This window comes from Eurosta solidaginis, chromosome X, assembly GCF_040869045.1.
Source record: "Eurosta solidaginis isolate ZX-2024a chromosome X, ASM4086904v1, whole genome shotgun sequence".
Lineage (NCBI taxonomy): Eukaryota > Metazoa > Arthropoda > Insecta > Diptera > Tephritidae > Eurosta > Eurosta solidaginis.
Window position 1 is genome coordinate 119,058,327 of NC_090324.1, and position 12,032 is coordinate 119,070,358.

The 12,032-nt window shown below is 36.0% G+C and overlaps 1 protein-coding gene across 1 annotated transcript in view; it reads left to right on the top strand.

The window, feature by feature from the left end:
* Positions 1–11,680, top strand: part of LOC137235101 (uncharacterized) — a 381,861-nt gene extending 370,181 nt beyond the window's left edge. The window contains exons 2-4 of the mRNA XM_067758295.1: positions 10,867–11,055; positions 11,127–11,462; positions 11,534–11,680. Of these exons, the coding sequence (XP_067614396.1) occupies positions 10,972–11,055; positions 11,127–11,462; positions 11,534–11,680 (567 nt within the window). The 5' untranslated portion in view covers positions 10,867–10,971. The remainder of the gene's footprint in view (positions 1–10,866; positions 11,056–11,126; positions 11,463–11,533) is intronic.
* Positions 11,681–12,032: the final 352 nt, after the last annotated feature.

The window sequence follows — 12,032 nt, forward strand, 5'->3', positions numbered from 1 at the left end:
TAGTAAGATTTTGGACAATGGGCGTGGCACCGCCCACTTTTACAAGAAGGAAATTTAAAAGTTTTGCAAGCTGTAATTTGGCAGTCGTTGAAGATATCATGATGAAATTTGGCAGGAACGTTACTACTATTACTATATATGTGCTAAATAAAAATTAGCAAAATTGGATGAAGAACACGCTCACTTTAAAAAAAAAAATTTTTTTTAATTCAAATTTTAACAAAAAATTTAATATCTTTACTGTATATAAGTAAATAAAGTCAAAATTCAACTCCATTAATGATATGATGCAACAAAATACAAAAATAAAAGAAAATTTAAAAATGGGCGTGGCTCCGCCCATTTTCATTTAGTTTGTCTAGAATTTACCAATCCTTCTCAAATTTGGTAGGGGCATAGATTCCATGACGGTAACTGTTCTCTGTAAAAATGTGCGAAATCGGTGGAAGCCAGCAGTTTTTATACACAGTCCACCGTCTGTCCTTCTGCTCGGCCGTTAACACAATAACTTGAGCAAAAACTGATATATCTTTACTAAACTTAGCCCACGTACATATCTGAACTCACTTTATCTTGGTATAAAAAATGGCCGAAATCCGACCATAACCACGCCCACTTTATCGATATCGAAAATTACGAAAAATGAAAAAAATGCCATAATTCTATACCAAATACGAAAAAGGGATGAAACATGGTACCTGGATTGGTTTATTGACGCAAAATATAACTTTGGAAAAAACTTTGTAAAATGGGTGTGACACCTACCATATTAAGTAGAAGAAAATGAAAAAAGTTCTACAAGGCGAAATCAAGAGCCCTTGGAATCTTGGCAGGAATACTGTTAGTGGTATTGCATATATAAATAAATTAGCAGTACCCGACAGATGATTTTCTGGATCACCTGGTCCACATTTTGGTCGATATCGCGAGAACGCCTTCACATATACATCTAAGGGCCACTCGCTTTTAAAACCCTCATTAATACCTTTAATTTGATATCCATATCGTACAAACACATTCTAGAGTCACCCCTGGCACACCTTAATGGCGATATCTCGAAAAGGCGTCCACCTATAGACCTAATGCCCACTCCCTCTTAAAATGCTCAGTAACACCTTTCGTTTGATACCCATATCGTACAAACATTCTAGAGTCACCCCTGGCCCACCCTAATGGCGATATCTCGAAAAGGCGTCCACCTATAGACCTAATGTCCACTCCCTCTTAAAATGCTCAGTAACACCTTTCGTTTGATACCCATACCGTACAAACACTCTAGAGTTACCCCTGGCCCACCCTAATGGCGATATCTCGAAAAGGCGTCCCCCTATAGACCTAATGCCCACTCCCTCTTAAAATGCTCATTAACACCTTTCGTTTGATACCCATATCGTACAAACATTCTAGAGTCACCCCTGGCCGACCCTAATGGCGATAGCTCGAAAAGGCGTCCACCTATAGACCTAATGCCCACTCCCTCTTAAAATGCTCAGTAACACCTTTCGTTTGATACCCATATCGTACAAACATTCTAGAGTCACCCTTGGTCCACCTCTATGGCGATATCTCGAAAAGGGGTCCACCTATAGAACTAAGGATTACTCCCTTTTAAAATACTCATTACCACCTTTCATTTTATACCCATATCGTACAAACACATTCTAGAGTCACCCTGGCCCACCCTAATGGCGATATCTCGAAAAGGCGTCCACCTATAGACCTAATGCCCACTCCCTCTTAAAATGCTCAGTAACACCTTTCGTTTGATACATATATCGTACAAACATTCTAGAGTCGCCCTTGGTCCACCTTTATGGCGATATCTCGAAAAGGCGTCCACCTATAGAAATAAGGATTACTCCCTTTTAAAATACTCATTACCACCTTTCATTTGATACCCATATCGTACAAACACATTCTAGAGCCACCCCTGGCCCACCCTAATGGCGATATCTCGAAAAGGCGTCCACCTATAGACCTAATGCCCACTCCCTCTTAAAATGCTCAGTAACACCTTTCGTTTGATACCCATATCGTACAAACATTCTAGAGTCACCCCTGGCCCACCCTAATGGCGACATCTCGAAAAGGCGTCCACCTATAGACCTAATGCCCACTCCCTCTTAAAATGCTCAGTAACACCTTTCGTTTGATTCCCATATCGTACAAACACATTCTAGAGACACCCCTGGTCCACCTTTATGGCGATATCTCGAAACGGCGTCCACCTATGGAACTAAGGATCACTCCCTTTCAAAATACTAATTAACAGCTTTCATTTGATACCCATATCGTACAAACATATTCTAGAGTCACCCCTGGTCCACCTTTATGGCGATTTCTCGAAAAGGCGTTCACCTATAGAACTAAAGCCCATTCCCTTTTAAAATACTCATTACCACCTTTCATTTGATACCCATATCGTACAAACACATTCTAGAGTCACCCCTGGTCCACCTTAATGGCGATATCTCGAAAAGGCGTCCACCGATAGACCTAAGGCCCACTCCCTCTTAATATGCTCAGTAACACCTTTCATTTGATACCGATATCGTACAAACAAATTCTAGAGTCAGCCCTGGTCCACCTTTATGGCGATATCCCTAAATGGCGGCCATCCATAGAACTATGGCCTACTCTCTCTTAAAATACTCTTTAATACCTTCCAATTGATACACATGTCATACCATCACATTCCAGGGTTACCCTAGGTTCATTTTCCTACATGGTGATTTTCCTTATTTTGTCTCCATAGCTCTCAACTGAGAATGTAATGTTCGGTTACACCCGAACTTAGCCTTCCTTACTTGTTTTATTTTATATTTATCTTAAAAATCGTTTAGGTATGTAGATCTGTTCACTATATATTTCGTATTTTATACATCCTATTATTCGGAGATTACGAACGGGATAAGATTATTGTTCAGCCCCATTCATGAAAGGTATGAAGTCACAGCCGAAGACAGTCCCGTTCTTACTGGTTTATTTTATATTTATCTTAAAAATCGTTTAGATATGTTCAAATTTCACCAAATGCTTACGTGTATAGTATATATTGTTGTCTGAAAAAATCATAGAGATCGGTGGTATATATAGTATATATATGGTGGTATATATAGTATATATATATATAGTATATATATATATTTTTCTGCGATTTCGGCCCCATTATAACAGCTAGAAACTTCAAATTTCACTAAATGCTTACGTGTATAGCATATATTGATGTCTGAAAAAATCATTGATATCGGTGGTATACATAGTATATATCTCATACAACCGATTGTTCAGATAAGAAACTTTGCGCAATTTCTTCCCCATTTTAACAGCTAGAAGCTTCAAATTTCACCAAATGCTTACGTATATAGCATATATTGTTGTGTGAAAAAATCATAGAGATCGGTGATATATGGTATATACATTATATACTTCATATAAACTGTCATTTTTGCCATTTTACCGCTAGAAGCTTCAAAATTCATCAAATTTCATCAAATAGTTACGTTTACGTCATATATTTTTGAAATACGTGATTCGTAGCCATAGTTTTTACATGCAGACCACAAAAAACGTGAAGCTTTGCATCCTCACACAAAGTACCTACCTATTTTTATAACTTTCATGAAAATGAAATGGTATATTAATTTCGTCACGAAACCCAAAATTGTAAGTCCTTAAAGGAAAATAGATAGGCCCACCATTAAGTATACCGAAATAATCAGGATGAAGAGCTAAGTTGATTTAGCCATGTCCGTCTGTCTGTTTGTATGCAAACTAGTCCCTCAATTTTAGAGATATCTTGATAAAATTTGGTGAGCGGGTGTATTTGGGTGTCCGATTAGACATTTGTCGGAACCGGCCGAATCGGACCACTATATCATATATCCTCCATACAACCGATTTTTCAGAAAAAGAGGATTTTTGTCATATCTTACTCAATTTAACAGATTGAAGCTTCAAACTTCACCATATAATTTCGTATATTGCACATATTGTTGCCTGAAAAAATTGATGAGATCGGTCGTATATATAGTATAGTATATATAGTATATATCCCCCGATCGGTGGTATACATAGTATATATCTCTTACAACCGATTGTTCAGATAAGAAACTTTGCGCAATTTCTGCCCCGTATATAGCATATATTGTTGTCTGAAAAAATCATAGAGATCGGTGATATATGGTATATATATTATATACTTCATATAAACTATACCCTTTTTTACGGCTAGAAGCTTCAAAATTCATCAAATTTCTTTAAATAGTTACGTTTACGTCATATATTTTTGAAATACGTGATTCCTAGTCATAGTTTTTACATGCAGACCACAAAAAACGTGAAGCTTTGCATCCTCACACAAAATACCTACCTATTTTTATACTCAGTTGAGCAGAGCTCACAGAGTATATTAACTTTGATTGGATAACGGTTGGTTGTACAGGTATAAAGGAATCGAGATAGATATAGACTTCCATATATCAAAATCATCAGTATCGAGAAAAAATTCGATTGAGTCATGTCCGTCCGTCCGTCCGTCCGTTAACACGATAACTTGAGTAAATTTTGAGGTATCTTGATGAAGTTTGGTATGTAGGTTCCTGGGCACTCATCTCAGATCGCTATTTAAAATGAACGATATCGGACAATAACCACGCCCACTTTTTCGATATCGAAAATTTCGAAAAATCGAAAAAGTGCGATAATTCCTTACCAAATACGGATAAAGCGATGAAACTTGGTAGGTTAGTTGAACTTATGAAAAACTAGTAAAATTTTTGACAATGGGCGTGGCACCGCCCACTTTTAAAAGAAGGTAATTTAGAAGTTTTGCAAGCTGTAATTTGGCAGTCGTTGAAGATATCATGATGAAATTTGGCAGGAACGTTACACTTATTACTATATGCCTGTTTAATAAAAATTAGCAAAATCGGAGAACGACCACGCCCACTTTTTAAAAATTTTTCTTTTTTAATTCAAATTTTAAAGAAAAGTTAATATCTTTACAGTATATAAGTAAATTATGTCAACATTCAACTCCAAATGCCTCGTCATCTTACTTTTAAAATGTGTTGCGACCAATGAAGTGCAAGTAGGTAACATTGCACTGAGGCCGCGCACATATAAAAATGTATGAAAATTAGTTTTAGCTAAGCAAAACTAAGTAAAAATAAGCAAATTTAAGCTTATTAAATCAAATATTAATACATCAAAGTGTTGATATTTGATATAATTCCTAGTAAGACTGTTAGTTAAATTAGAAGATGTTGATCATATAATGGTTTTCATATTCTAAACTAACAGTCAAATTTTAGTATGAGAAAATTTCTCATACGAAAAATGTGTTGCGACCAATGAAGTGCAAGGAGGTAACATTGCACTGAGGCCGCACACATATAAAAATGTATGAAAATTAGTTTTAGCTAAGCAAAACTAAGTAAAAATAAGCAAATTTAAGCTTATTAAATTAAATATTAATACATCAAAGTGTTGATATTTGATATAATTCCTAGTAAGACTGTTAGTTAAATTAGAATATGTTGATCATATAATGGTTTTCATATTCTAAACTAACAGTCAAATTTTAGAGGCGCTTGTTAGAGCTGCGGCAACAAGTACTCTATAAAAATGATGCTTGTATGAAAGTTTCCTAGAAGAAATGAAAAAGTGAAGAAATTAAAGTAAGTGCGGGTAAACAAACGGTGGCGGGAGTAACTATGACTCTCTTAAGATCGCCAAATGCCTCGTCATCTTACTTTTAAAATGTGTTGCGACCAATGAAGTGAAAGTAGGTAACATTGCACTGAGGCCGCGCACATATAAAAATGTATGAAAATTAGTTTTAGCTAAGCAAAACTAAGTAAAAGTAAGCAAATTTAAGCTTATTAAATCAAATATTAATAAATCAAAGTGTTGATATTTGATATAATTCCTAGTAAGACTGTTAGTTAAATTAGAAGATGTTGATCATATAATGGTTTTCATATTCTAAACTAACAGTCAAATTTTAGTATGAGAAAATTTCTCATACGAAAAATGTGTTGCGACCAATGAAGTGCAAGGAGGTAACATTGCACTGAGGCCGCACACATATAAAAATGTATGAAAATTAGTTTTAGCTAAGCAAAACTTTGTATTGGTGTAAAAAATGGCCGAAATCCGACTATGACCACGCCCACTTTTTCGATATCGAAAATTACGAAAAATGAAAAAATGCCATAATTATATACCAAATACGAAAAAAGGGATGAAACATGGTAATTGCATTGGTCTATTGACGTAAAATATAACTTTATAAATAAACTTGGTAAAATGGGTGTGACACCTACCATATTAAGTAGAAGAAAATGAAAAAGTTTTGCAGGGCGAAATCAAAAGCCCTTGGAATCTTGGAAGGAATACTGTTCGTGGTATTACATATATAAATAAATTAGCGGTACCCGACAGATGATGTTCTGATCACCCTGGTCCACATTTTGGTCGATATCTCGAAAACGCCTTCACATATACAACTAAGGGCCACTCCATTTTAAAACCCTCATTAATACCTTTAATTTGATACCCATATCGTACAAACACATTCTAGAGTCACCGCTGGTCCACGGTTATGGCGATATCTCGAAAAGGCGTCACCCTTAAGAACTAGGACACACGCCCTTTTAAAATACTCATTAAAACCTTTCATTTGATACCCATATAGTACAAACAAATTCTAGAATCACCCCTGGTCCACGTTTATGGCGATATCTCGAAAAGGCGTCCACATAAAGACCTAAGGTCCACTCCTTTTTAAAATACTCACCTTTCATTTGATACCCATATCGTACAAACAAATTGTAGAGTCACCCCTGGTCCACCTTCATGGCGATATTTCGAAAAGGCGTCCACCTATAGAACTAAGCGCACGCCCTTTTAAAATACTCATTAACACCTTTCATTTGATACCCATATAGTACAAACAAATTCTAGAATCACCCCTGGTCCACGTTTATGGCGATATCTCGAAAAGGCGTCCACATAAAGACCTAAGGCCCACTCCTTTTTAAAATACTCACCTTTCATTTGATACCCATATCGTACAAACAAATTGTAGAGTCACCCCTGGTCCACCTTCATGGCGATATCTCGAAAAGGCGTCCACCTATAGAACTAAGGCCCACGCCCTTTTAAAATACTCATTAACACCTTTCATTTGATACCCATATAGTACAAACAAATTCTAGAATCACCCCTGGTCCACGTTTATGGCGATATCTCGAAAAGGCGTCCACATAAAGACCTAAGGCCCACTCCTTTTTAAAATACTCACCTTTCATTTGATACCCATATCGTACAAACAAATTGTAGAGTCACCCCTGGCCCACCTTCATGGCGATATTTCGAAAAGGCGTCCACCTATAGAACTAAGCGCACGCCCTTTTAAAATACTCATTAACACCTTTCATTTGATACCCATATCGTACAAACGCATTCTAGAGTCACCCCTGGTCCACTTTTATAACGATATTCCGAAAAGGCGTCCACCTATAGAACTAAGGCCCACTCTCTTTTAAAACACTTATTAACACCTTTCGTTTGATACCCATATTGTACAAAGGCATTCTAGAGTCAACCCTGGTCCACTTTTATAACGATATTCCGAAGAGGCGTCCACCTATAGAACTAAGGCCCACTCCCTTTCAAAATACTCACTAACACCTTCAATTTGGTACCCATTAGTACAAACAAATTCTAGAGTCACCCCTGGTCCACCTTTATGGCGATATTTCGAAAAGGCGTCCACCTATAGAACTATGGACCACGCCCTTTTGAAATACTCATTAACACCTTTCATTTGATACCCATATCGTACAAACAAATTCTAGAGTCACCCCTGGTCCACCTTTATGGCGCTATCTCGAAAAGGCGTCCACCTATAGAACTAAGGCCCACGCCCTTTTAAAATACACATTAACACCTTTCATTTGATACCCATATTGTACAAACGCATTCTAGAGTCACCCCTGTAGTGCGATTCACTAACTTATATCGTTATGGAAGTCGTTATGTATATCGGCCAAATTTTTGGTTTGCTGTAACGAATGTGCGATTCAGTAACTTATATATAACGAGTCCAAACAGCTGACTTTTCGTATCTATTCAAAATGTTAAAGTGTGGCATCTCTGCTCACATCAGCCGTTCGAAATGTCAAAATATGCGAAAATCACAAAGAGGAATAAAAAAAAACTATTTGTTCGCGCTAATTTGATTCTTCAGTTTAATAATTGATTTTTTATAAGTGGAATTCACCATAATAGGAACTGAAATCAAATTTCTTTGTTCAGTGTAAAAAAGAAAAGTAATATTAAAGGAAAGTATTTTTAATTATTACGATATTACAACCTTATTTTAAACATTTATTGTTCTTTATTTTAGAATTTTATAATGGCGTCCACAAGTGCTGCTGCTAAGCGAAACCGGACATCACAGGAGCAGTTACGGACACTAGTTGACCTTCTCACTGAGAACGACGGACTGGCAACAGGAAAATTCCAGCGTCAACATGGAAGGATGGAGTACTTGAGGAAATGGAGGGAGTTGACAGAAAAGCTCAACGCTATTGGAGGAGCTACAAAAACTACAGAACAATGGCAAACGGTAAGTACTTCTTTAGTGAAAAATAGCAACATACAAACCGTCATGAGGAGCCAGTGCTTGTGATACATAAATGGAATCGCAAATTGTGAGAAAATGGTGAGAACGGGATTCCACTAAATATTGTGAATAGCGGAAAGCGCTGACAAAGTTACGTTCGGCCATTTGTTTGCATATTAGTGTTTGGTTCTTATGTACAAATATGTGTGGATAGTATATGTACATTTAACTTGTACGCTAATTCCAAAAACATATGTACATAAATGTGTTACGGTGAAAAGTTAATATTGTGTGAAAATTCAAACGAAGAATTTAGTGATTCCGGTAAGTCTAGGACTGTGGTAGACTGCTTAAAAACGTCCAAAAATATCGAGAGATATTAAAAGACACGTTTTGACCACGGTATCAATAATCCGAACGTGGAAAATAAAAATTTTACTTCTGTCAGGAAATATTTGTAGCCGATGTTTGTCCTAGACTTATCGTTTTATCAGAATTCACTTTTAACTTTGATTTTTCCCGAGATATTTATGTTTATTCATAAATGTGTCTATATTTCGTGTTTTATTTCTTTGGAAGTAGGTGTGGCGCGATTTAAAAGGCCGCACGAGCAACCGCGTTCGAGACAGGAGTTTGCGGGAAGCCCGAACAGGCAATAGGCAAGTCAATCTCCCGGCGGTAACTGATGTAGAAATGCGCGTGGTTAGCCTTGTTGGAGATGAGTATATTGAAGGCTCACGTGATTGCCCGGATAGCATAGAAGAAGTGAGCTGATATTTTTATTTTTATTTTCATAATTATGTGCTAATTGTTTTGTTTGCTTCTAATACTTAGGAACTGCATTTGATCTTAGAAGAAGATGACGAGGAGGCTGTGACTCCGACAGTTTAATGACTGTCCGCTCCAACATCAGCTCCTGCACAAACACCAGCACCCCCGCCTTTAACCGTCGGTGCTGTGGACTATTAAATTAGTATTTTGTTATTTAGCTTAGTATTAATTTTTTTTTACCTTTATATTGTTCGCTATCATTAAATATAAGTTCCCTAGTTTTAAGATGTAATAAATGTATATTAGGGTGCTGTTAAACATTTTTTTTTGGGTATGTTCTGATATCTACTTTCACAAAAAATTTTCGATTTACTTATTGAATTTATATAGATACAATTTGACAAGTAAATAGAAATTTTTTGTAAATGTGAAAATCAGAGCAGGCCTCAAAAAACTTTTTGAAGCACCCTTAGCACCCTTACCATTCTTAAAACCTAATGCATAAACTATTTCCCATCTACTCAAAATTTGCATGTTTGAAACCTTTTCTTAATTCGTTTTTAATTTCTATATTTTCCTCATAGAAATCTTAGTTCAAAGCAGTATAAATCTGTGTTCTAAACTTTATGAGTATCCTTTATGTTATGTGAGAAATGATAGAGACACCCTGTATGTGTATCTTTTAGAATTTCAAAAACTGAGTGAGTTATATATATACAGCTATGTAAGAAATAATAGGTATACCCTTTAAAACGGGTTTGTTGGCAAACTATGGTTATTTGTTAGTATTTTAAAAATTGTATTTAAAATATAATTAGAACTATGAAATTTTTAAAATACTTATAAATAAACATAGTTTGCGAACAAACCCGTTTTAAAGGGTATCCCTATTATTTCTTACATAGCTGTATATATATAACTCACTCAGTATTTGAAATTCTAAAAGATACACATACAGGGCGTCCCTATCATTTCTCACATAACATAAAGGATACTCATAAAGTTTAGAACACAGATTTATACTGCTTTGAACTAAGATTTCTATGAGGAAAATATAGAAATTAAAAACGAATTAAGAAAAGGTTTCAAACATGCAAAGTCTGACTGGATGGGGAGTGGGTTATATACCCCGTTTCATAATTATTAACGCGGAATAATTTGCATCTTTTAAACATTAACATAATTTCTTTTTGATTTCAATATTTTTCTCATACAAATCTTAGTTTAGACCAGTATAAATCTATGTTCTAAACTTTAAATCTATCTTATAGAATTTCAAAAACGTTTCGAAAAAATTTCAAATCCTTCAAATAAAAAAAAACCCGAAAATACAGTTTTGTAGCCTATTTAATTCTACTCTAACAAAGTACAAATTTCAAGTACTTTAAGGACCTCCTTCTATTTTTGGAATTTTTGAGCAACATAAATTTTTATTTTTTATTTCATTTCTTTGGAACTAGGTCTGGCGCGATTTGAAAAGCCGTACAAGCAACCGCGTTCGGGACCGAAATGTGCAAAGAGCCCAAACAGGCAATCGGCCAATTACCCTCCCGGCGCCGAATGAAATGGAGATGCGTGTGTTAAATTTAATTGGGGAAAAATATGTTCAAGGCTCACACGATTGCCCGGATACAATGGAAGAAGAAGAGGTGAAGTTTTAGTTTTACACTTATTTCCATATATGTGTCCGAATTATTTTGTTTGTTTTTATTATAATTAGGAGCTGCGTTTGATTTTCGAGGACGATGACGAGGAGGCGGTGACTCCGACTGTAGAATGTGTAGTTGCTGCAACACCGTCCGCTACCCCCGACCAAACACTGCGCAGGGGTTCAAAAAGAAAAAATAAGGAGCAAGAAGCTGATGATGACGAGGAGGCTGTTGAATGTGGGATGGCTACAACACCGTCCGCTCATCACTCGAGAGGGTCTAGGGCATTTTCTGCTACCCCCGCACAAACATCACGTAGGGGCTTAAAAAGTAAGCGTGCTGACGCAGAAGCCGACAAAACGCGGCGATTTTTAGAAATCGTTGAAGTGCAGGCTCAAACACACAGGGTAAGAAACAATAATTCATTATAAAAAATTTATTTATTAAACTTTTTTCATTTTTCTCCCTATATCAACAGATACTGGCAGAAAATGAGACCAAACGATTGGAAAATGAGGCCAAGTTAATTGAAATGCAAGCGAAGCAGAACGAGGCAATGTTTGCAATTGTTAAAGAGATTGGAAAGTGGTCGGAGGCGTTTAACCGGCTGTCTGATACGCTATAAACTAGTATTTTAGTATTTAGCTTAGTTTTAATCTTTTTTTTAACTCTCTTTTTTTAACTCGCTCTAGAAAATTAATCGAACTTCAAAAAAATGTCATCAACATTTTTAACTTTTTATTCAGAATTGTTAGAAAATGTAGTTTTGTAGCTCATTCAATTTTAGTTAAGGAAGTGCAAGTTTCATGACCGTAAACATTTCCGTTGATTTTTTAGAAACTTTTTTGCTAAGGGTGTTGCTAATTTTTTCCCCTGAAAAGTACATTTTGTTCATGTGTTATATGGAAGAAAATACGCAACACCCTTAGCAAAAAAGTTTCTAAAAAATCAACGGAAATGTTTACGGTCATGAAACT